The 27,129-nt window shown below is 36.4% G+C and overlaps 1 protein-coding gene across 3 annotated transcripts in view; it reads left to right on the top strand.

The window, feature by feature from the left end:
- LOC115232645 (apoptotic chromatin condensation inducer in the nucleus) overlaps positions 1-27,129 on the top strand; it is a 137,036-nt gene that overhangs the window by 61,701 nt on the left and 48,206 nt on the right. For all 3 annotated transcript variants that reach the window (XM_029802666.2, XM_029802656.2, XM_029802647.2), the window contains 2 exons: positions 14,117-14,222; positions 22,624-23,055. In XM_029802666.2, the coding sequence (XP_029658526.1) occupies positions 14,117-14,222; positions 22,624-23,055 (538 nt within the window). The remainder of the gene's footprint in view (positions 1-14,116; positions 14,223-22,623; positions 23,056-27,129) is intronic.

The following is a 27,129-nucleotide window of genomic DNA, read 5'->3' as shown; positions in this document are numbered from 1 at the left end:
CTCAGATTTTTCTATCAAATGTTGTTGGCACCCTGTCGGTCACGACGACGAGGGTTCCAGTTGATCCGATCAACGGAACAGCCTGCTCGTGAAATTAACGTGCAAGTGGCTGAGTATTCCACAGACACGTGTACCCTTAATGTAGTTCTTGGTGGAGATTCAGTGTGACACAGTGTGTGAAAAGGCTGGCCCTTTGAAATACAGGTACAGCAGAAACAGGAAGAAAAAGTGAGAGAAAGTTGTGGTGAAAGAGTACAGTAAGGTTCACTACCACCCCCTGCCAGAGCCTCGTGGAGTTTTAGGTGTTTTTGCTCAATAAACACTCACAACGCCCGGTCTGGGAATCGAAACCGCGATCCTACGACTGCGAGTCCGCTGCCCTAACCACTGGGCCGTTATGCCCAGTGTAATCAAATGTAATGCTTATTTAATCACATTGTTTTGAATTAATCATGCATTATCTTGTAGCTTTGAGATGTTGATAATGTGATTATTTATTTTTTAGAATGGCATTGTAGAGTAGGTGTGAGAGGCCAGATCTGGCCAGTTTGAACATAAAACAGGTAAAATAGTTTGGCCAGATATGGCCGGCTTGAATGCTAAACGGTTACTCTATATTTGTATATTTCTTTATAGATCTTGTTTGTAATTGTTTGATACAGAGGTACGCAACATGATAGTCTTTGGGATATTGGGTTTGAATCATAATTATTTCTGTGGGGCCTTTCACTTGTATATGTATGTGCTCAAGATCCCTCACTGTGGCCATAATGCTGTGTACCCTGGAGTACAGCACTCAGAATCTGGTATGACTAGAAGTGCCAAAGGGAGGAGGGCTGCATGGAAAACAAGGGTCCCATCAGGTCCTGGCTCTGCTATTATGTGCCCCCAAGGTAACCGTGGATTTCGTGCCAAACTTGGCTGAATAATCCGCCTCAGGACCCACAGTGTGTAAAGCTGATAACTTGGTCATCTTCAGAGACATGAAGGATGAGACTAATATATGTATGCATTTTCTATATGCCTTTAGTTCAATAGTTCTTTTCAAACGGTACCTTGAACCTTGTATTTTCAGTTGCAGATGAAATTTTACTTAGCAGTTAAAAATCTCTCAGCTATCGTTGTTTACTATTGAATTAGTCTCACACTTAGACTAAATTTATCTCTCCTTTCAATGTTATTGCCATTTCAGTTGAAGCTTTGCTGATAAAACATATCATCTTTGTTGTTTTATATTAACTATGTGACATACTTCCATGGACCTCCACATGGTTCAACACTTTTTGATGTTAATCCACCCGAAATCCCTTCTCGTTCCTATTCCAAAACTCTTGTTTTGTGGTGTTCATATTTAACCCTGTATCATTTAATCCTTTCATTACTGTATTTATTTTGAGATACTCTGTGTTTCTTTCAATTACTTTAAATTTAACAAAGAATTTAGTAAAATAACCTAGTTATCATTCAGCTAGTGATAGGAACATAAATTGTGAGTAAGGTTTGGTGGAAGATTCTAATTCAAAACTTATGAAAACAAGACATTTGTGCTACAGAGTCAGTGCCGGTTTCAGCCAGGTTGGTAATGAAAGGGTTAAATTAATCATTTGTTAACCCTTTTGTTACCATATTTCTGTTGAGAAAGATTTTAATTGAAAACTTACGCAAACAAGACATTTGTATTCAGAACCAGAGCCGGTTTCAGCCGGGTTGGTAATGAAAGGGTTAAACTGGCCAAAATAGTCTTCCTGTTTTATGCTCAGACTGACCAGATCCACCTCTCACACCTACTCTATCATTCTAACAATTAACAGCTACCTCTTCGAAACCTCAAAGCTACAAGACAATGCATGGTTAACCCTTTGGCGTTCACATCATTCTGTCAAAAGCAATGTTTCTTTATTTGCATTATTTTAAATTAATCATGTACTGTTTTGTAATTATAAGATTTTGATGAAGTAACTTTTTATTCTTTTATTTATTTTTTAATTGTTTTACTTGTTTCAGTCATTTGACTGCGGCCATGCTGGAACGCCAACTTTAGTCGAACAAATCAGTCCCAGGATATACTTATTCTTTATAAACGTAGTACTTATTCTATTGGTCTCTTTTTGTCAAACCCCTAGGTTAGGGGGATGTGAACACAACAACATCGATTGTCAAGCAGTGGTGGTGGGGACAAGCGCACACACTTATATTTACAGGTTTCTTTCTACCAAATCCAGTGAAAAAGGTGAATGACAAATGTGATCCAAACAAAATCTCCCTACCAAAATTTATGCTGGATAAAATGAAGTCTGTGTTTGTAGCTTTATCTGAGGGCAAGCTCTTGGATAAGTGCCTGCATGGAGGATCACAAAATAACAATGAATCATTCCACAACTTAGTTTGGGAAGGGTGTCCTAAATCAACTTTTGTCGGGCGATTCCACCAGGAGTCAATGATGCCATTATAGTTTCCAATCAAGGAGAAACTGCAAGTCCTCAGCTATGGCGATCATCTGAGAGAGGAACTGAAGCAAGTTTGATAAGCAGAAACTGAAAAAAAGCTTATGTGCCTGGACAGTAATCCATAATCAAAACAAGACATACGCGCTCTCAGATAGCAAAGTCTCAGAAAAATAGCAAAGGATATGCCTATGGGCATCATTAGACTGTGCAAAACTGCAAATATTTCACTAAAATGTGGATATCATCCTTGTGCATTTGGGCACTATAAAATCAACCATTTCCACCGTTTTTTGCGTCTTTCTCAAAATGACATTTCTGACCATGAGCAGCAATCTTTAGGTCATGATATTTTGATGTAATAGGCTGAAATTTTGCATGTGCATTACTTTGATACTTGCCTGGATGCTGTTCTAGTGTGATTAGATGCAGTTCATTTGTTCATCTTTCAGGGACACTTGAATGCTACTACCCAAGGGGTCAGAAACACTTGAACTTCTGCATATGGCTCTGAGCAACCCCACAACAAAATCTAGGTCAACTTCATCAATGTCTTTGATTCAGCACCTAGTCTGTTGGCATTCTAAGTTAAAGCATATTATCTTTGATACTCTGGTAGAAAAATTGACCTAAAATATGGGTGTGTTTGCCTTGTCGGTCATCTGGTGACCATTTTGAATTTAAAATTAGGTCATGAATAGATAATGTCGAAATTTGAATATTATGTTTTTTGATAGAACTAACATTGTTGTTGATGTATGCCATATTTGGTCGTTTGCCTGGGTTTTATTCCTGCTGAGAACATCTTCAATTTAGGGGTGTTTTCCTATGTCTGAGGAGTTAGTCTTGACTTAATTCAAAACATTGTGAATAAACAAGCATTACATTTGATAGAATGATCAAATCTAATTTAATCTAAAGAGTTAAATTTGATAGAGTGATCAAATCTAATTTAATCTAAAGAGTTAAATTTGATAGAGTAATCAAATCTAATTTAATCTAAAGAGTTAAATTTGATAGAGTGATCAAATCTAATTTAATCTAAAGAGTTAAATTTGATAGAGTGATCAAATCTAATTTAATCTAAAGAGTTAAACAGGCTGAGTATGTCTTTAGATGGTAAGAAAATGATCTTGTGTTAGATAATTCTTTGGTTAGCATTAGCATCTGTAGCATTTCTTATGGTTTCTATGTCTTTGATTCCTTAGCAATGTCAGGATCCCTTGTGTCTCGCTTCGTTTCTAAACCCCCTGTGTTTATTCTGCATGTGTACATTATTTATCTTGTAGTGGATCACACTTTATTTCTCTTCAGCTTTCAGCGCTTCTCTCTATCAATCATCCAGTGTTGCCAACACACTGAATCACTCACCATTCCGATGGTGCATCATTATAGTATATTCTTTCATACTGAGAGAATTGTACATGTCATCAACAACAGAGGCACTCAGATAAACTTGGCTGAAACACAACACTCATTACTACTAGGTCACCAGAATAATAGCTATGCAATAATAATAATTGGCTGATGTTTCTTTTTTCTTTCTTTTCTTTTTTTTGTGCTTAGTGCATTTGAAGAATAATTTCATTAAGTTATATCAGTCATTCTATTTTAAATTTTATATTTCGTGTTCGTGTGAGTGGGTTTATATGTGTGTGTGTGTGTGTCTGTGTGTATATGTATACACACACATAATGTGTCTGTATATATGTATAATATATATATATATATATATATATATATATGTATGTTTATACCAGATTAAGCACATAAATGTGAAACAAGGGGGAAAAATAGTACTCGACTATAGGAGATACAATAAAATGCTTTATTACTAAAGCTGCAAAGACATCACAAAAACTGTTACTCAGAGTTTAATGTTCCTGTTTAATATACTCTATGGGTCTTCTAGATACCAATACCTCTCATATATATATATAATTCGTTTTTAATATGGAACTCAAAGTAAAGATATAAATAGTAATGTATATAGTGTAAATAAATTGTATAATATTGGGCTAAAAATCATTTGGAGAGAAAAAGGTTGATGTTCAACCATTAAAAAATATATTATTTTGTGTATCTTGAATTTCTAAATTCTCATGGCGAGTGTACACATACACACACGGGTTGGAGGTGTCATCATTGTTTGATTCAGTTCTTATTTCAAGTCACTGCTCTTGCATCATTCAGACACCATGCTTCGCTACTCTTCCTGACTCCAACCACATTGCTGTGGGAAGTGGCTATATTTTTATCATAATATCAATTCTAGAAGGGTTGTTGTTGCCATTGGCAATACTTAAGGGTCCTCCCAACCTTAGGTTATCTCTGTTTGCCTGTCAAGCACTGAAACAAGTAAAAGAGAAAAGAGTAAAAAAAGAGGATGATTCAAGTTTAGATCTCTTGTTGAAGTTTTAAGAGCCAAGTGATGAATGCAAAAAATTTAGTTCATGTAGTTTCTAGAGTTTATTTATCAGAAATCTTTGCTGTGTTTTCATTTTTATTTTGTTCTTATATTTAGAAAGAGGTTAAGAAGTTTGTGTCGCAACTATTTGGCCTTGAATTCTTCTCACTGTGTGGCACTTTGAACTAGTGTCTTCTACTATAAGCCCTGGGTTGATCAAAGACTTGTGAGTTGATTTGGTAGATGGAAACTGAAAGAAGCTTTCGTGTGCATGTGTATGTGTATGTCTGTGTCTCCTTATCTTGACATTGCACAATTGTTGTAAATGAGTGCCATTCATTTCCAGTATTCTGCGAAAACCTGCCTGGCCATGGGTAAATATTACTGTGCTTTGGAGAGAGGTCAAGGCTGGCATCTGGCCGTAGAAAATCTGCTTCAGTAAAACTTCATCTAACCCATGCAAACATGTAAAAGGTGATATTAAAATGTGGATTATTAAATATGTATATATGAGAGTTTGGTTGCTGTCATATAGATTTTACAGGGTTTTGAGAAGTGTGTGTATGTGTGTGTCTTTGTGTCTGCGTTTGTCCCCTACCTCTGCTGTTGCTGTGTTTGTGTCCCTGTAACTTGGCAGTTTGGCAAAAGAGACTGATAGAATAAGTACCAGGTTTAAATAAAAAAAAACAGACAAACCCACTCTGCTGGGTGGTTGGTGTTAGGGTTAGGGCATCCAAGCATAAAAACCCTGCCAAAACAGACACCATGAGTCTGATGCAGGCTTCTGCCTGGCCAGCTCCTGTCAAACGGTCCAACCCATGCCAGCATGGAAGGTAGACGTTAATGATGATGATGATGAAGTACTGGGGTCGATTTGTTTGACTAAACAGTATTCAAGGCGATGCTCCAGCATGGTCGCAGTCTAATGACTGAATTGAATAAAAGGTAGAAGTTAACCACATAAGCATTTACACTTTTGTGCTGCTGCCATTTCTTCTCTTCAAACTCATCACCTTCCTTAGATCCTATAATTTATTTCCGCTACTCTAGCAGTAAATTCTCGATATTTTTAAGCCTTAGCATTAACATATTCAAAAATGTTCTTTATATTTTCCTTCTACTGTACTTAAGGATACATTTTTGTTTTGTAGTCGACGTCTTGCATATATCCTTTCAAATTCGGATTTTTTTTTGGTTTGTTTTGCATTGGAATTTGCTTTCCCTCATCAAAACTAACCCGATCCATACATCTTGCTATTTGCCGTCCATGCTCTATCTCTCTTTTCAGAGATCTTTCATTTTATGAACTAGAAAGAGAAACTACTGAACTCTGCAAAGATCGTCATTTGCTGGAATCTCAATAGTGAAAATGAAAGTGAAAGTATTATTTTTGCTGGTATTGAAAGCCTGTTTTGGAAAACACACATAAACGAAAGTGTGTGAAAGAGCAATAAAGAGAATCTGGAAGATCTGATTAACGTGTGTATGTAAAGTCTGTAAGATTTATTTTGTAAATGAAGCCAGAAGGAAAAATGAATATACTGGATGCTAATATCTAATGCTTATTTACGATGTTGTTTTTATCTTGAAGTAAAACTAAATTATAATGTAGGATGACATTCTCTAATGCATTTTGTTTATGAGAATGATGCCTGCAGTCAGTTTCAAAGAAAAAGATTTTTCACATTTCATTTTATTGCTGAATTGTGAGTGAGTGTTGCCAAATGCTGTTCTCAGCTGAGTTTAGTACTTTCATTTTCTGGTTCATAAAACGGAAGATTATGCTCTTTTTCAAATTCTATAGTAAACATTAAATGATTTCCTTCACTTGAACAACAATCACAATAGAGAGTTTTTTTTTTTTTTTGTATATGCTATTACTTTATGCTAAGTCCAATCATTAATCCATGGAAACTTTCTCTCTGTCCATGTCTCAGAGTGTATATCTTTTCTGTTTGAGCAAAACACAACCAATAAATAAATAAAAACATGGATTATGTTGTACATTGTTTTCCAACTAAGTTTATAGAGAAATACTTGTGTCAGGATTTCAACCTTTAATCTAAAGGTTATTTAACTGGATTTTAACTAATTAACAGCTCTATTTCTCCGCTACTGTTTTTACCCCCAACACATAAAATAAAATAATTCTGTCCAGATGACTTAGACTGCATTGACTGTGGTAAGTAACAGAACTATATGACATTAGCATTAGTGTGTCTGTCCTCTCAAATTGTATTCAACCTTTCTACTATTTAAAATAGTGTTAGTTTCATTTCAGAGTGTAGATTTTTCTAAATATTTGTTTGGAAGTAGCAAAGAATGCAAGAATTTGTCATAGTTTGATTGATAAGTATGATCTTTATGTAAGCTGCATAATTTTACAAATCTCAGTAGGTACTTTAGAACTGAATGCAAAAACTGTCAATGGAAAGAGATTCAAGTTTGCTAAATGCTTTAAAACAGTGATTTTGAACCATTTTTTTTCTTCTATGGGCCCCTTTGATGATTATTTTATTCTGGTGGGGCCAATAGCCATTTGATGTATAAGAGCTAGTTTTATAGATACTTCTTTCAAAATACCTATTTTGTTCATCACACATTCACTTGTGTTGGTTGAAATATGTAAAAACGTTTGAGAAACCTGTTTCTTGCAATAAATAATACATCTACAGCAAAGCTTTTTCATCACCATCATCATCATCATCATTTAATGTCCATCTTCCATGCATGCGTGGGTTGGATGGTTGACAAGAGCCAGCCACATAGAAAAACTACCCTAGGCTACTGTGTCTGTTTTGGCAGGAGTTTTACGGCTGGATGCCCTTCATAACACCAACCACTTCACGGAGTGGACTCAGTACTCTCTATGTGGCACTAGCACGGGCGAGGTTAGTTTTGGCGTGATTTTTACAGCTGGATACCCTTCCAAACGCCGACCATGTGGACTGGATGGTTTTAACATGGCACCGGCACTGGCAGGGTAACCAAGTAACTTGCAAGACAAGGAATTATGAGAGGGGCAGGGGCATTTGAGGAGGGAAACTTGTGTCAGAGGATGAGAGGTTAGAGTGTGTCAAAGAGAGAGAGAAGTAGATGTGCCACAACAGAGGGTGCCTTAGAGGAGGTGAGCCAGTATCAGATGATGAAAGGTTCGAATGTAACAGGAGAATAGAGAGGCAGAAATAGGTGTCTTGCTAAAGAGGAAGTACATGGTTACTTAGTGAGGGAAGTACAAGAAAGCAGCCAGAAAGAAGTGTGCTGATGTAAAGAAGATACTTGGTGATCTAGTCAGAGGAAAAACAAGTAGGAGAGAGTAGGAAACAACAAAAATGTAAGAGAGAGCAGGAGAGAGATGATGTTGGGCTAAGGTATGCTCACAAGTAATAAGGATCTGAGCATCGAACCTGGGTAGAAAATTAAGGTGTGAGTGTTGGGGGTGGGAGGGAGCAGTGATACATTGAGCAGGGCAATGAGGGCAAGAAAGGGGATTGAAAGACAATCATGGTTTATGAAGAGGAAATGTGTAGAAGAGGAAGATGCAGTTTAGAAGTGGAGGAGTTGTTCGGTTTCTTAGGGTAGAGTGGGTGGGACACAACGATTCTAGCATTCAAAATAATACTATGGATCCAATTTACTACTTTGTTTATGTGGACCCCTAAAAATCTTACATGGATCCTCAGGAGTCATATGGACCTCAGTTGAGAAGCACTGCATTCGAAACAATGGTTTAAGTCTTTATCCAAAATATATAGACCAGTGGTTCCCAACCCCTTTTAGTTAAATGAGTATTCCTATGGACCCCTTTTAATATGCTTATCCTTATATATATATATGTGTGTGTCTGCGTATCCCTGAATCTCATCCGCCTTGGCGCTTAACCATGCATCTTGCATGAGGCGGAGTTTAGCCTGGACTGTGCTGCGAATGTTGTTGAAAGCGGCCTTCTTTGCCGTGCAGGTGGTGTCATTTTGGTGAGCCCGCAGCAGACGGCGTTTCTCTTCCAGGAGCTTTTGGATTTCCTGGTCGTTTTCGTCGAACCAGTCCTGGTGGTTCCTCGTAATTTGGCCCAGAGTTTCAAGGGCGATGGAATGAACCGTGTCCCTGAATGATTCCCACTGCTCATCGATGCTGGACTGGTCACTCCGAATGTCCAACAGCTTACTGTCCATACGTGACTGGAGATCTTGTGCAGTGGTGGAAAACTTCACCTACCTGGGCAGCACTCTCTCCTGCAATGCCAACATAGATGCTGAAACCATCAACAGAATCTCCAAGGCAAGCAGCGCGTTTGGGAGACTGCGAAAGAAAGTCTGGGAGCGGAGAGGAATCAGCCTCAACACCAAGCTGAAAGTCTACCGATCAGTCGTGCTTACCACTCTACTATACGGCTGCGAGACGTGGACTGCTTACCGAAGGCACGAGCGCCAGATAAACCACTTCCATCTCAGGTGTCTTCGGAATCTCCTTCACATCCGCTGGCAGGACCAAGTCCCAGACACGGAAGTTCTGAAGCAGGCAGATCTCCCTAGCACCATCACAATCATGCGCAAGGCCCAGCTGAGATGGGCGGGCCACGTCTCCCGCATGTCCGACACTCGCATCCCAAAACAGCTCTTCTACGGTGAACTCGGCCAGGGCAGGCGCAAAGTCGGAGGGCAGAAAAAGCGCTACAAGGATAGTCTCAAGGTCTCTCTCAAAGACTTCTCCATCGGAACAGAGACCTGGGAGACACTTGCTGCCAACCGCTCATCCTGGCGCAGCGCAATCACCGTGGGAGCAGGGACAGCCGAGGAGGGACGGATTCGGTCAGCGGAGCAGAAACGTCAGATGCGTAAAGTCAGAGCCGCCTGCACCAGTAGCACTGCCCCTACCCACTTCTGCCCCACCTGTGGGAGGGGCTTCCTTGCCCGGATTGGCCTCACCAGCCACCTCCGGTCTCATGGCGGCAGTTCCATCAGATGATGTCAGTTGGTCATCTTCGAACCGAAGGACGAACATTATTATTATATGTGTGTGTATATATATATATAAATATAAATATTTTATAATTACAAACATAATTATAATTAGGGTTCAGCTTATTGCTTCACCACATACCGAATTTAGAAATAGGAGTTAGAAATTCCTTTTCTACTACTGTAAGAATCTCCATGACAGTAACATACTTTTTTTACGTAGGGAGAGAGAAAAACAATGAATCAACACGACCAGGATTAACTACATACGTGTTTCGAGATTAAAGTGTTTAAAAATTTACTTAGTTCTCTCTTCAGCGTAGCATTTCCAATTATAAAATTTGAAAGTGCACACGATCCAGCTACATCGGGTAACAGATATCCAACCAACACTTCCAAAATTTACAGAGCCGAATGTGAATACACTATTCATTCCCTATACCCACGTGTATGCTATTTCTAAATTCGGTATGTGGTGAAATAATTAGCTGAACCCTAATTATAATTATGTTTATAATTATAAAATATTTGTATAATTTTTACCTATAAAGGTTATTTTAACATGCTGATCTACTTGGTAAAATTATTAATTAATTGATTGATTGATTAATTAATTAATTTAATTGATTAATTTTATCCTTTTATTAGCAGTATTGCCTGGCGTTGCTCGGGTTTGTTTTGACCCTTTAGAATTGGAATTTTTGAAAAGTAAAAATTTTTGCATTATGTAGCTTGTTATTCTCTTTAAGTGAACATTTTTCCGGTTGAAATACACCGAAAAATGGCGACACGGCAGTCAAAAAATCGTAAAAAATAGGGATTTTCATAGAAAAAAAGCACCATTTTGATGTAAATAATTTTTGGTGTTAACATGGTCCGATTTGAAATTTTTCTTCTACGGAAGGAAGAGCAAGCCTTCTATCATACTCTCAATTTTGGTCAACTTGCGCTGCAGGGTCTTGGAGGAGATAGTATTAGTTGAAGGCTACCAAACCTGCCATACACAGACAACTTCTGGTTTAAATATATAGAGATCGCAATGGCCCAGTGGTTAGGGCAGCGGAATCGCGGTTGTAGAATCGCAGTTTCGAATCCCAGACTGGGTGTTGTGAGTGTTTATTGAGCGAAAACACCTAAAAGCTCCACGAAGCTCCGGCAGGGGTGGTGGCCATCCCTGCTGTACTCTTTCACCACAACTCTCTCTTACTCTTTCTTCTGTTGGCCTGCTCGCTTAGCCAGCGGGGTGGCATCATTTGAAGGCTAAAACAATGCGAAGCACATTGTGACCAGCGATGTGTAGCAACATCTGATAGCTTGGTCGGTCACGGTGATATATATATATATATATATGAAATTTTGAATTTAGTTCAAGGACTCCCAGTACTACCTTTGCGGACCACAGTTTGGGAACCACTGATATAGACTAATGTGATTAATTCTGTTCCCTAGGTAACCTAAGCACTACTTCTGTAGCTGTTAAGCATGAAGAAAGTTTGGAGGAATTAGAAGCATACGTATTTCTTCTCTCTATAAACTGGATGAAGAGAAAGTCTTTTTTGCATATTTGTAATTTTCATGTCAGGAATGTAGCCTTAGGAAATAAGGTTTTGTTTAATTAAGTATATGCAATACAAGAACTGCTAATTAGAGAGGGAAATGGCTGAATCTTATTAGGTGATGCTAACGAGAAAAACAGTGGTTGGAGTAAATTATAGTTTTTTTTTGTCTTTAGGTGTAGGAGTGGCTGTGTGGTAAGTAGCTTGCTAATGAACCACATGGTTCCGGGTTCAGTCCCACTGCATGGCACCTTGGGCAAGTGTCTTCTACTATTGCCTCGGGCTGACCAAAGCCTTGTGAAGGATTTGGTAGACGGAAACTGAAAGAAGCCCGTTGTATGTATATATATGTATGTGTGAGTATATGTTTGTGTGTCTGTGTTTGTCCCCCCCCCCCAACATTGCTTGACGACCGATGCTGGTGTGTTTACATCCCCATAACTTAGCAGTTCGGCAAAAGATACTGATAGAATAATTACTAGGCTTACAAAGAATAAATCCTGGGTGTCGATTTGGTCGACTAAAAGCACTGCTCCAGTATGGCCACAGTCAAATGACTGAAACGAGTAAAAGAGGTGTGGGCATGGCTGTGCGGTAAGAAGTTTGCTTCCCAACCACATGGTTCCAGGTTCAGTTCTACTGTGTGGAACCTTGGGCAAGTGTCTTCTACTATAGCTTCAGGTTGACCAAAGTCATGTGAGTGGATTTGGTAGATGGAAACTGAAAAGAAACCTGTCGTGCATGCACTCCTGCACATGCTTGTGTGTGTTTGCATCTCCCCTCCACTCCTTGTTTAACAACTGGTGTTGGTGTGTTTACATCCCTGTAACTTAATGGCTTGGCAAAAGAGACTGATAGATTAAGTACCAGGCTTAAATATTAAAAAAAAAACAGACGACAGTAATGGGGATTGATTATTAACCACTCTGAAAAGATAAAAATGCAAAGTTTATCTTGGCAGGGTTTGAACTCCATGCAGAGAGCATGGCCAAATATTCTACTCTAGGCACAAGGCTCAAAATTTTTGGAGAGGAGCCTGTCTGTCCCATTGCATGGTATCTTGGGCAAGTGTCTTCTACTATAGTCTCAGGCCGACCAAAGCCTTGTGAGTAGATTTGGTTGACAGAAACTGGAAGAAGCCTGTCATATATCATCATCGTCATCGTCTAGTGTCCACTTTCCATGCTGGTATGGGTTTGACGGTTTGACTGGCAAGCCTGGAGGCTGCACCAGGCTCCAATCTGATCTGGCAAGGTTTCTACAGCTGGTTGCCCTTCCTAACACTAACCACGCAAAGGGTGTAGTGGGTGCTTTTTTATGTGCCACCGGCATGTGCAGTGAGGGGAGTCAGGAGGCACTGGCATCGATCACACTTGAATGGCGCTTTTTACATGCCTCCGGCAGTGGAGCCAGTCATGAGGCACTGGCATCAATCATGCTCAAATGGTGCTTTTTATGTGCCACCGGCACAGGAGCCAGTCAGGCATATATATATATATATATTTGTGTATGTCCCCTTGCCATTGCTTGACAACTGATGTTGGTGTGTTTATGTCCTCCATAACTTAGCGGTTCAGCAAAAGAGACCGATAGAATAAGTACTAGGCTTATGAAGAATAAGTTCTGGGATCGATTTCTTCGACTAATACCCTTTAAGGTAGTGGTCCAGCATGGCTGCAGTCCAATGACTGAAACCAGTAAAACAATAAAAGAATAGAACAGCCTCCTCGTGAAGTTAACATGCAAGTGGCTGAGCACTCCACAAACATGCGTACTCTTAATATAGTTCTCTGGGGGAGTCAGCGTGACGCAAAATGTGACAAGGCCGGTCCTTTGAAATATGGTTACTACTCATTTTTGCCAGGTTAGTGAATTAGGCAAATGTGAAATAAAGTGTCTTGGTCAAGGACACAACTCTCCACCAGGAATTGAACTACCTGGCCTTACGATCGTGTGGTGAGTACCCTAACTACTAAGCCATGTGCTTTCACCACAAGTAATACCTCGTTTGGAGATTCTCACCATGCCTGGTGCTTTTTTTCTGCTTATGATGTCTCATGTCATTTGTATTAAAACATTGACTGTTCATTTATAATACTTAAGCTCATTAATGCTGAGATAAATAATACATATACATACTTACACATACACACAATTCATGTATATTTAGTGGAAACAATTTTTCTCTTTGATTCTATTACTCTCTTTTTTTTCTTTTACTCATTTAGTGTATGCATGTATATATATATATATATATAACATACATCATACACGTATATAAATATAAGAAAAATATAAGAATTTTGAATTTTGTTGCTTGACATTTTTCTAAAGATTATGTTTTAATATCAAATGTAATGCCTTCATATTTAAAAGTTTTGATGGACATACCTGGCATCGTAAAATAATTTATTTTCTCAATTCTTCTGCATTGATGTTAATTTTTATTGTATTATAAAAAACTATTAAAATTAGTAATTTTTATTTCAACAACATTTTAATTTTGTCATTGATAATTCTGTATATTGTTCAATATATTTAACATCTGTATTTCTTCTGATGGATGATTAAAGAATAATTATGATTGTATATTTTGTATTGTGTACATTATAAGTTCTAATTGTTGGACATGTTTATTAATTAAAGCAGAAAAGAAATCACTTAACTGTTTTATATCCATCTCCCCTTCTTCAGATGTCTAATTAGTCTGCAAGGCTGATTTTTTAAAAACTTCTTCCTGGTTGTTTTTAGCTGCAGAACGATGAAGTTGCTGGGCAAAGCGAATTTATCAAGCAGTACCTTGAACAACAGAAGAAGCTTTTTGAAATGCAACGAGAAGTGAAAAAAAGAGTTGAAGGTAAGATACATAAATGGTGAGAGAAGCCTGGCTTCTCGTGTGTTAAATTCTTTAAGACATTGCTGAAGTATTGTTGTGACAGCCAACTTGATGGTCTTCTACAGTATTAGGTTTCATAGGTAAGGTTTTGTTGTTAAGAAGTTTGGTTTGCAACCTTGTGGTTTCAGTCCCAGTGCTATGCAGCAGCAAGTGAGCAGATGTATTCTACTATAGCAAGGGTCACTAAACTATGGCCCACAAGGTCAGTTCATTTGGCCTACTGCTGCACTGTACCTTTTGTGTAAGTTGTGTTGTTAAGAACTTTGGTTTGCAACCTTGTGGTTTCAGTTTCAGTCCCAGTGCTATGCAGCAGCAAGTGCGCAGATGTATTCTACTATAGCAAGGGTCACTAAACTATGGCCCACAGGGTCAGTTCATCCGGCCTACTGCCGCACTGTACCTTTTGTGTAAATACCTGTAGTTAGTTCATTTGCCTCTGGTATGGCATCAGTGTTTGGAACAACTTATGTCTGTGAGCTAACATTTTCAATAATGAAGAATGTGAAGTCAGCCCATCTAACGAGGTTGATTGATGAACATTTGGAATCAATTCTCTTGGTTGGATGCAGCAATTCCAAAGCAAATATTGATGACTAGCACTATGACCCAGCAATGCCGGGTCATAGTGCTGGTGCATGCATATACAGCTGTGTGCATGTTCACATACACGCGAGTACTGTCCAAATCTCCAGCCAATCACATACAGATGGCAAGCTTTCAATTGGCGTATCAAGTTTTGGGCATTTTGATTGTGTTTTGGATAGAAAATTCACAAAAAAGTCACTTCTATTGATTTTTTTAATGGATTTGTTGGGTGACTGGGGAAATGTAAAGATGTGCATGACAACCCTTGGATAGTTTTGAATGACCATAGAAAGTGCGAGCCCTCTAACTGAAAAATTGTGGATTTGTATAAAGGACACGCACACACACACACACAGAGACAGACAGATATTTTGTCGTTTCTTAAAAGCTAAACACCAGTTTCACTAATCTCACTAACCTTTTTTGCTGCTTAGTTTGTGAGATTCAGACATGTGTGCACTGAGTGTGATATAACGATCTTATTGCTAATGTCGCCTTCTTTGGTAACTTTTGGGTAAATAAATAAGCTGGTTGTTTTTATTTTTTGTGTATTCATTGTACTGTAATTGGACAAAATGGTTATGCAGCCTGCACATGCCATTCTCTCAGTTATCTGGTCCACCATGTAAAAGAGTTTGGTGACTCCTGTACTATATATTTCTTTATTGCCCACAAGGGGCTAAGCAAAGAGGGGACAAACACGGACAGACAGAGGGATTAAGTCAATTACATCAACCCCAGTGCGCAACTGGTACTTAATTTATCGACCCTGAAAGGATGGAAGGCAAAGTTGACCTCGGTGGAATTTGAACTCAGAACGTAACGGCAGACGAAATACGGCTACGCATTTTGCCCAGCGTGCTAACGATTCTGCTAGCTCGCCACCTTTACTATAGTTCCTGTACTCTAGCTACAAGGTGGACTGAGGCCTTCTGAGTTAATGTGGTTAACAGAAACTGAAAAGATGCCCATCATTTGTTTGTGTGTGTGTGTTTTCTTTGTTTTGATATCACATGATAATTGTAAACAAACTTTACTCTCCTGCAAGCCGTGTCATTTGCTTCCAATTTTCCCTGCCCAGACTTGGGGGAAAATGTTATCTTACTTGGAAACAAGTGAGAGTTGATAGCAGGAAGGGCATCAACCTCCAGAAAAATCTGCCTCAGCAAATCTTCTCTAAGCCATGCAAGGACAGATAACAGATATTAAAACGATGATGGTGGAATTGAAAAAAAATATTTTTGCATACCATTGAGCAGATGACAATGTCGTTAGTTGATGTGGGCTAATGCTGTTGAAATTGGATTAATTTCATTTCTATTTTTGTTTAATGACCAACACAGAAAAAAAACTCTAATAAAAAGAACAATAAAATGTAATTAAATAAGAAAATATAATTTTCATTTTAATATTTCTCTAACTTCATTTCTGTCTAATAATCCATCATAAATTTGCATTTTTTTTTCTTCTTTTAATGTTTGTTCTCACCATGTGTCGCAAGAAATGCTTTTTCAGTTCTCTAATTTGTCTGATTATTTTTTTTTCACTGTAAATCTCACCTCTCTTTGCACAGTTGCCATTAAATCACCATGGAAACAGTCAATTAATTAGTTCTTGAATTGATTGCATGTTTAACTTTTCTCTTTATTTAATGGTGTGGATGTATGCATTTCTTTGAATTAAGTAGTTTGATTTCTGCATTTTGTGTAAGGTTACTTTAGTCTCCAATCAGAAATTGACTTACATGTAAAATGTGTATGTATATGTATGTGTGTGTATGTATATATATGTGTTTGTATAGCTTGTATGTTACTGTTAATGATATGTATATTTGTGTGAATTGTTTATTATAATTTATGAATAAAATCATAAACAAATGAAGATAAAATGTTAACATTGTATATGTGTGTATATGTGATGTTACTTTGAATGTGGCAATTTTTATTTCTGATAATTATAATTGTGTGTATATGAGGAGAGAAAGGGAGAGAGACTATTAAGATTACATTTGTTGCAGTGGTAACATCTTATTTCTTTGAATCCTGACATTCTTATTTCATGTAATTAGCACTGTTTTTCCAGACCAATTCTGCCTCAGGTACGGTGATCCAACTCCTGTCTTCAAGACCAAGTCGTTGATTTCTTACTGAAGAAATCCTTTGAGAGAATACTTTGCATTTAAATTTAACATTTTGAAACTAGAAAACTCTCTCTTTTTTCTTTTTTCTTTCATTCCATTCTTCTTCTCATAGCTGACTTTTATTTACAGCAAAAACAACTGATGGTAATTCATAATTTTTTTTCCCCCCCACCATTTAAACAAAGAACTTTAATCTTTATGCCTCTGGTATTTCTTTGTTGTGAAATTTTAATAAGTTTCAGCTAAGACTTTGAAATGTTATATTTAATATATGCAGACCAAAATATGCGTAGTGAAATCAAGCATGCCATATTTTAATTCAGTTCCTACATATGGACTGTTTCTTTTTCATTTTAATGGTTGATAAATCAGTCGACAGCTTGGTCCTGCAAGCAACAACTGCTAGACACGTTCCCTTTATACAGTTTTTGATACAGAATATAACATCCTAATCCATGATAACTCATTATTAAAATAGCTGAGTAATGTATATCAAAGACAAGAATATTGATTTACCATTAGCTTTTTGAAACATCTAACCAGGGAATCTCTGCATGATTTATTTTTTTGGCCTGTTAGAACTAACAGCTAAATCTCCCTCGAATTGTACTCTACAGCAGTGGTTCACAACTTTTGCTATATACTACACCTCTAGAAAATGTTTGTACCTCCACAACAAATGTTATATGACATGTAATGATAAAAAAAAAAATCATTAATTATTTTTTTAAAAGAACATGAGGTGTCATGTATTTTCTTCATAACAAGATACTTGCACTTACCCTTTTGTCATACATTAGCCTCTCAACACGTGGCATAAAAAACCCCTCTTCCAAATACTTCTTTGCACCTAGTCGATAGTAATTTCTCTTTTTCTTTTTATTCTGCCCTTTTCCTGTCTTGCAAGTTACTCGGCAACCTCATCAGGGGCCAGTGGCTTGAGAAAAGCACCCAGTACACACTGTAAAATAGTTGGTGTTAGGAAGAGCACCCAGACGTAGAAACCGTGTCAAAGCTGACATTGGAGCTCATTGCAGCCCTCCAGTTTGCTGGATCTTATATCAAATTGTCTAAACCATGCAAGTATGGAAAGTGGATGTTGAATGATGATGATTGTGACAATGGTGAAATTAAACCAAGTACTCTGAGTGAACTAATAAGCTTTTCCATTTGGTGCCTAAAAACACAAATGTGAATTGAGTAATTAGAAAAATAAACTGTAAACAGTGGAGGCTAACACAATAGTGAGCATAAAACCCTTTTGTTCCTATTTCTCATTACATGTAATGATAAAAAAAAAAGGGGATATTTAGCAGGATTGGCTGTGTGGTAAGTAGCTTGCTTACCAACCACATGGTTCCAGATTCATTCCCACTGTGTGGCACCTTGGGCAAGTGTCTTCTATTATAGCCTCGGGCTGACCAAAGCCTTGTGAGTGGATTTGGTAGACGGAAACTGAAAGAAGCCCGTCGTATATATGTATATGTGTACGTGTGTGTATATGTCTGTGTTTGTCCCCCCAGCATCGCTTGACAACTGATGCTGGTGTGTTTACGTCCCCGTAACTTAGCAGTTTGGCAAAAGAGACCGATAGAATAAGTACTAGGCTTCCAAAGAATAAGTCCTGGGGTCGATTTGCCACAGTCAAATGACTGAAACAAGTAAAAGAGTAAAGAGTATGATTTTACCAAAGTGGAGGAACTTTCTTGCTGGTTGTGATCTGTAGGCCCGTTGTGATCATTGTTGAGTGGTCTCTTGAACTGGAGAGATGGTAACTGTTTGTATTTTTAGTATGTAAAACTGTGGAATCCTGACTGAAGTCAAGCAAACGATACTGATTAAAATAGCAACATAAAAACAGTTTTATGAGATACGAATGAGATTTAAGCAGTGGAATAAATTTTATGCTGTAAGGAAGAAAAGTTTACCATTTCTGGCAGAGAGAAATGAAACAGCATCTTTTGTTTCTCTGAAGAATGAATTCTGCCCAAAATATTAGACTTCTCTCTCCAGGGTCATCTTTGCGCATTATAGACTTTTGGGCAAAGCTATGCACTGGACCCTAAAATATTTATTTATTCAAAGGCGACGAGCTGGCAGAAACGTTTGCATGCCGCACGAAAACCTTAGTGGTATTTCGTCTGCCTTTACGTTCTGAGTTCAAACTCCGCCGAGGTCAACTTTGCCTTTCATCCTTTCGGGGTCGATAAATTAAGTACCAGTTGCATACTGGGGTCAATCTAATCGACTGCCCCCTCCCTCAAAATTTCGTGCCTTGTGCTTAGAGTAGAAAAGAATATTTATTTGTTCAACAGCAAACCACAGCATACATAGGTCAGTTACCCGCGACGGCCCCCCAGTAATTGCCCTGTTACCAGTGAGGGCCCTCTAGTAACTGCCCAGTGTGCCGATGTCTTAAGGTGGCACTGTTTCTCTCCTTATTATATGTTAACATTGCACCATCTGGATTAGATTCGTTTTTGGTGACAGAATATTCCCAGTTTTCTTAATTTCTTCTGTTTCCAACCATATGATTATGAGGATAATATGTCTGTCTTTCATTATGTTAGGAATTTCATACTGAATAAATATATGTAATTTTGTTTTGTTTAGTTATTTTATGTTCTGGTGGCAAATATCCAAGGTTTTTTAACTAAATGAAAACAACACTTTACTAAAATGTTTTACACACACACACATACACATAGGTTTGCATACTTATCAGAAATATTATTTTTAGAATAATATTTTGCACTATTTTGTTTCATAATTATTTTATAATTTTTATTGTAAAATATTATCAGTTTTAATTGAACCCCTAAGTTTGTAAAATAAAATTTGTAAGAAAAAAAATAGTTTTAAATTTCATTCTCTATCGCCACAGTAAATGTGAAAGAAAATGCCAATTTAAAAGTAGTTTATTTTTTTTTAGTCGTTAATTTTAAATTATCACCGTAAGAATAATAAAAATAATAATAATGATAGTAATAATAATAAAAAAAAAAAATTAGTAAATGTTTAACAAAGCGAAAGTTATAATCTGAGTTCAACCGAACTACATTCTGTCAATCGGTTTGCTAATCCTAGTGCAGTAGAATGAGTAGAATGCCAGAATGTATTTAACGAACATATGACCTTGCTGCGTTTCGCCTTCCTCATTCGGAGGAAACGGATGTAAGTATTAGACGTATTTCTCATTTACTCTACTCGGAAAAATAATGTCTGTTTCTGTTATATTTCTGCATTCGGTACACGAAGCAAAGGTTGAAAGGAACCCAGCGAATCGGTCGCGGGTTAGATTGTTTGCCCCGTTTGGTCGGTTCGTCGCTGGGAAAGAGAATTCTGCCACATTTTTGCTATTCTGTATATATACAAATGGCCGATATATAATTTCAGAAGAGAAGAGAGAGGAGAGGAGAGGAAAAAATCGAGAGATTTCGGTGGCCTTTTTTTAGCAGAATAGCATCGATTACACGGATGGATATTTCTGCCAAAGTGTAAATCTAAGCATTTGTAGTTTAAACGAGAGGAAAGCAGAACGAATCCGATTCATTTATTCCGCCGTTTTTCCTCCCTTTTTAAACATCTTTTGCAAAATCTTTTGTCCTCATTTTTGCAAGCAAGGTCGCCGCCACCTCCTTCCTTGTTACAAATATATAATAATCTCTCTGTGGTGGTGTGTGGTGTGAAACGACTGCTTTTTATATTCATTCCATATATCTCTCTCCTTTCACTCTTTCCTTTTCAATAACCACACAGAGTCGTCTCTCTCTCTCCCCTCTTCTCATCATCACTAAATCTTTTCCTACATTTTTCCCACCTTAGATCTTCTTCTTCACAAAAAAAAAAGGATTTTTCTCCACAACACGACGACGGAATGTCTTCGCTTTTATTTTCACTCAAACATTATTTCTACTTAAATAATATTTTTCCATGTCGGGATGGATGGCTTCGAATGCTTATCGCTTCATATTTGTCCGTTTTTTCCATCCATCTCTCTTTCTCTCTCTCTGTGTCTCTCTCAAAATTTTTTTTGTTAAGCCTTTCTTTCTCCTTATTTTCTCCTCTTATATCTAGAACAAATCTTTTATTTTCCCATTGTCTACTCCCTGCGCTTTCTTTGCAAAGCAATATCTATCATGTAAAAGGATGATAAATTGCTTTGTTCTATCTAACCTTTGTATAAATTTCGCTCAGTGCCAGAAGCGGGGAAGGCCGTTCCTTTAGCCATGTAATTAATAAAGTTACACACACACACATATATATACACACACACATATATGTACACACACACATATATGTACACACACACACATATATATATATACACACACACACACATATATACACACACACACACATATATATATACACACACACATATATATACATACACATATATATACATACACACACATATATACACACATATATATACACATATATATATATATATACACACACACCATATATATACACACACATATATACACACACACATATATACACACACACATAAATACACACATATATATACACTCACACACACACACATATATATACACACACACACATATATGTATATATACATTCACTGATGTATATATATATATGTGTGTGTGTGTGTATAATTGCAGGTTTTGTTGGGTGTTTACGAATGGAAATTTCTCTTTTATTCAATAAACGATTCACTTCTTTTTTTTTCCCCCCATGATTCGATCAATTGGTATCTTTGCTGGTTTTTCTTACTCTTTGGTCCTGCTTATCACCATCCACCAGATATGGCGGATCTGGCTGTGTGTGTATATGTGTATGTATGTATATACACATAAATATATATATAAATATTCACACACTTGCACGCACACATACACATGTATGTATATTCATGTGTCCTGCTTCGTAAATTGCTGCTAATTCGTTTTTCACCAACTTTTTTCTCGTTTTAACCCGAAACCATCGTTATTTTCCGCCAGTTTTTATTCAACCATACTTTATCACACACACACACAACACGTTCTTGTTTTTGGTATTATGTTATATCTAATTAAAATCGGATGGACGCAATTCTATCCCCACTTAACAGTACGTTATATATTAATTATATAGATATATATATAATTTTTTTGCATTTCATAAATTTCATTCTTAAAAATAAAAAAAATAAGAAAACCGGATGCATTTTTCCCCCTTTTCCTTTGAACTAATAAAGCTGAAAAATTGGATTAGTGATTAAACAAACTCTTAGTTGGTCCAGACCCATGTGAACGTTCCTTCTTAATATGTCAGATAAAACAGAGTTTGTGTTGATTGTATTTTTAATTATGCATTTGTCATTAAGTTATTGCTGTTAACTCGAAAGATAAATGTCTGATTTGGACGAAAAAGAAAAAAAAAATTCTATAGATTTTATAGAAAAATTTCGAGTTTATCTTGTATTAATAAAATCTGTTCTGGTGCAATTTGCGATGTATTTTCAGCGTTTTTGAATATTCTATTTTCGTTGTTTTTACTCACAATTTATAGATTTTTCTTTTTTTTTAGTTAATTATACACGTTGCTTGTTTGTAGACTATTTTCATTATTGATTTTTAATTTTGTAGCAGCTAATTTATTTTGAACATCTTTGCTTTGCAGAGGAAGAACTACGGCGAAAACAACGCGAAAGTGAACAGTCTTTTGATGAAAGTTCCCAGGAATCGAGTGAGAATACTGATAGAGTAAAAGAAGTTTTAGTAGATAGAGATATACAACAAACTACTGTTGAAGAAAAACTTTCTCCTGTCGAGTCTAAAATTAAAGAACAGTCTAGTTCTGTTAGTTTACCTAATAGTAATAACAACAACAATAACAGCAGCAACAACAACAATAATAACAGCACCACCACCACTACCACCACCACTAATAACAACAACAACAATAATAATAACAATAACAATAGTAATAACAAAATGGCTAAGAAGAAAGGGAAAGTAATTGGTAATGAAAATAATGTAGTAGAAAAAGAAGTTGAAAATAAAGAAATCATTTCTGAACAGACCAAAAAGGAAGTGGACGACAAAAATATAGGTAAGTGATTTCAATAATTTACCTTAGATGTGTGGGTAAAGGAAAGAAAAAAAAAAAAAAGAAATGGTATATATAAAAAAAAATGCATATGTTTATAGTGAAGGCTTAAGTGTGGTTAGGTGCCGGCATGGCTGTATGATAAGAAGTTTGCTTCTCAACTACTTAATTCCAGGTTCAGTCCCACTGTGTGGTACTTTGCACAAGTGTTTTCTATAGCCCTGGGCCGAACAAGTCTTTTCAGAGGATTTGGTTGACAGAAACTGAAAGAACCCTGATGTGTGTGTGTGTGCATGTGTTAGTGTCTCCTTATTTTGACTTTGTGTTATGCTAGCAGTGTCCTTCATTTCCAGTTTTATCTGAAAACATATCTGGTCATGGGGGAAATAATACCTTGGAAACGGGTGGCTTGGCAACTGGAAGGGCTGAAGAAAATCCATCTTGACAAATTCTATCTGATCCATATGAGCATGGAAAAGTGGATGATGGTGAAAGTACATATTGCATAGTATATGTTTTAATTTTAAATATGCGTTTATCAGGTCTTGTATGACTGGAATATTTTTCACAAATGTAAATATTTGCATTTTGTTTGAGCATCTAATTGTCACTTTATTGTCTACATTTGGTCAATAGGATAGAATTGTATCCATTGTGGAATTTTTTATAAGTTTAGAAAGAAGCTATAAATAGTGTGTGTGTGTGTATTGCCAGTTTGATCTGCTGCCTGCATAAAGAACCATTGCTGGAACGTCATTTTTTTGCAAGGCTGTCATGTTAAATAGATTTATCATTGAATTTAATTTGAAATGTTGCATTAGGGACCATTCAGAGATAAAACTGTCCAGGCTAGGGAACTGCAGGACCTGTGCATCACTTATTATTATTTTGATATTAAAAATATTTTTCCTTTAGTAGATCCTGTGTAGCAAAGTACTGCAATTCAATGCGTTTTATGATGGCTTTAGAAAAGCCTCAATTCATTACAAATTAGTGACATGTTATTGTATGTATCATGTACACTTGAAGTAAATTATCAAGTTCATGTATTTTATAGGCCAGTTGAAAGCTTGTTTTATTTGGTTATATACATAAAATACTTTTCAATGATGACTTAGCAAAAAAAAAAACACAATATACTGGCTGTGATTCCAACATTTGACAGCATGTGATTATTGCTTCTGTTTCATCTAGTGACAATGCAGAAATTAGAAGAGATATGAATTTTTTAAATATTTACAGTCTTCTTCTCATTCTTTGCGGGTGGGAGAAGTTTGGCAGGTTTGACTTTTCCCAGGAGTTTCTTGGTACATTTGGCATGGAAGATGCTGACTGCCCTGGGGGTGGCAAGAAGGGAGAGGAAGATAACTGGGACAGGTAGAATAGCAGACATGCTGCTGGCTTTTTAACAAGCTGCAGGGATTATGCTGGAAACCAGAAGATGGACTATGACTAGTCATTACTGCTGAGGATGTGCTATAGGGTTGAAATGCCTGAGGAAAGTTGGATACACTTGATTGACGACTGCTCCTGGTTGAAAGCTACACTGAATTTGCCACCATCTTTTGTACATGTACCTAGCAGTTTAAACCCAATTTCCTAACCATTTTTTTCCTATTAGACCCCTTTGATTTCTGTTTTGCTTTATTGGACCCCCCTCCATAGCCATTCAATATTTAAAAAGAATCTTAAGTATTTTTATAATTAAATATTATTATGTATAAAAAAATAATAAAAAATATTGTGTATTGTAGAAATATAATCAGTTTATTGCACATAAACTTCAGCAACAAAATCTAATGTGAACCCCCAAGGGTCATAGGGACCCTTGTTGAGAACCACTGGTTAAGCTAAAAGTATTTTGCAACTAGGATACCTGTTGGTGAGGGCCAGGATTTTCCAGCATCATTTTCAACTTTAGTTTGTTGTTTACTATATTATACCCTCACGTTTATGGATTTGCTATTTACACACTTTTTAAGAGTTTGCCCTGAACATTGAAGCTTCTTCTTGCCTCTTATCAAGATGAACTGTTCACTTTGTGGGTATTATCTTGAGTCAGGTGTGTAAAATAAAATCTCAAGTTTTGAGAAATACTACCTGACTACTCCTGTCAGGTAGTTTCTTATATTTGAGTACATTTACATCAAGTAGTTTTATAATTAAAAAAAATTTTTAGTTTTCGTGTAAATATTTTATTGTGTGTATCTTTTGATTTAGCTTGATGGTCTTGACTTTTTTTGCTAGTATTTGTCAAATTAAAGTAATAAAATTGAAAAGCAACATCTGGAGTTTTAGTAACATTGCAAAGTATTCAGAGCTGTTCTTTTTGCAACATTTCATTTGAAATTCCTGATGATCAAAATAAAAATCTCTCTTTCTGTGTGAAGCCATACAATGCTGATATTTTTCATTCTTTTTATTTCACTCATCTGAAGAAAGAGACAAAGTAGTTGTTTAGGTTCTTCAAATCAGCTAAAACTACAGTGTATAGAGAACTGGATAAAGATACAAAAAATATAGTTTGGATGACCTTTTCGATATAAATTGTCACTGTTACGTAGTTACTTCCCCTCAGTTATTTTTTTCCCTTTAAATTTGACTTAATGACAAAATTTAAAACTGGACTCGCAATGCAAAACTGATTTTCCTGGCTGGGAGTTAACTATTTTGAATTATTTCTTTAGCTGTTCTCGATAAGGTGTGTATCTTGGAAAATGCTAACACAAGTGAGGTTACTATCAAAACAAGAGTTACATTGGTTGATTTGAACTAAAACCAGTCCAGATTATGAAATAGAAAATTAGCATTAATTTTAAGAAAAAAAAACAATGTCACTCATTACACAATTATAATCTGTTGGGGAAACTATAAGTTGAAGTCATGAAGTCATTGTTGGCTGTTTCTTATATCTGTGAATTTAAATTTCACTCCCTGACTCAGTTGAGTATTCTGTCCATTATTGATGGCATTGAAGACATGCTAAACAGCTGGGAACAAAAAATAAAAGTTGGCTGAGGTCATAGTGGTTGTTGCATCATCAAGTTTTTCATCAATTTTTCTTTCTTTTGACTTAGAAGTAAACTGTACTTGTATGGAATTTTTGACTTCAAAGTAATTTTGTCATCTAAGAATCCATAAGTCAGGAAAAACAGGCACTTGTACATTTAACAGTGAAGTGGGTATATTGAGATATGTACAATATTTATACAAATATGGTCTAATTAACCATATGGCTCTTTAGTGAATGATTGCAATTCCAACTTCTGATGATTAAGAGAATTACATTAATTGAAGGAAGATATTACAAATCAATGGAATAGAAAATAATTTCACAGAAACCAGTCTTTGTAAAAACTGAATGTTTAGCAAAATGCTAGAATTTTAAACATTTTTACCTTGAGGCATATGTCAGCTTTGTGTGATATGACTAATAATTTCTTTTTTAGTTCGTGGATTTCACTATCTAAAATTCAGTCCAGGGGTTGTATGATTCAATTAAATAAATTCATTCATGGTGTTTAATTTAATTTGATACTCCTTTGTTTAGGCCCAGAGATTTCTAGGTACACATGCTAACTGGATTTAGAATTATACACACTGTTTACCCTTTTAGCATTTAAACTGGCCATATCCAGTACAAGTATTTTACCTGTTTTTCGTTCAAATCAACCAGATCCAATCTCTTACACCAAGCCTACAATGTCATTCTAGAAATATAGAATCACATCATTGAAATCTCAAAGCTATGAGATAATATATGATTAATTGAAAAACGATGTGAATAAACAAGCATTACATTTGACAGAGTAATCAGAATGCTAAATGTCCAAGAGTATATCCAGAACATTGAAGTTTTCTTGCTTCTTATCAAGATGATCCGTTTGTTTTGTGGGTGTTCTCTTGAATCAAGTGTGAAATAAAATCTCCATGTTTGGTAAATGCTGCCTGACTTGTCAGTTTAAGATTATTTATATGAAGTAGTTTTATAATTTTCAAAGTTTTACTTATGGTATGAACATGTAATTTGTTAAATATCCTATTGTTTATAGTTTGTCATTGTCAGTTGGTATTTAA

Source organism: Octopus sinensis, linkage group LG1 (genome assembly GCF_006345805.1).
Source record: "Octopus sinensis linkage group LG1, ASM634580v1, whole genome shotgun sequence".
Lineage (NCBI taxonomy): Eukaryota > Metazoa > Mollusca > Cephalopoda > Octopoda > Octopodidae > Octopus > Octopus sinensis.
The sequence above is the reverse complement of the archived record's forward strand: the minus strand, read 5'-3'. Positions and strand labels throughout refer to the sequence as shown.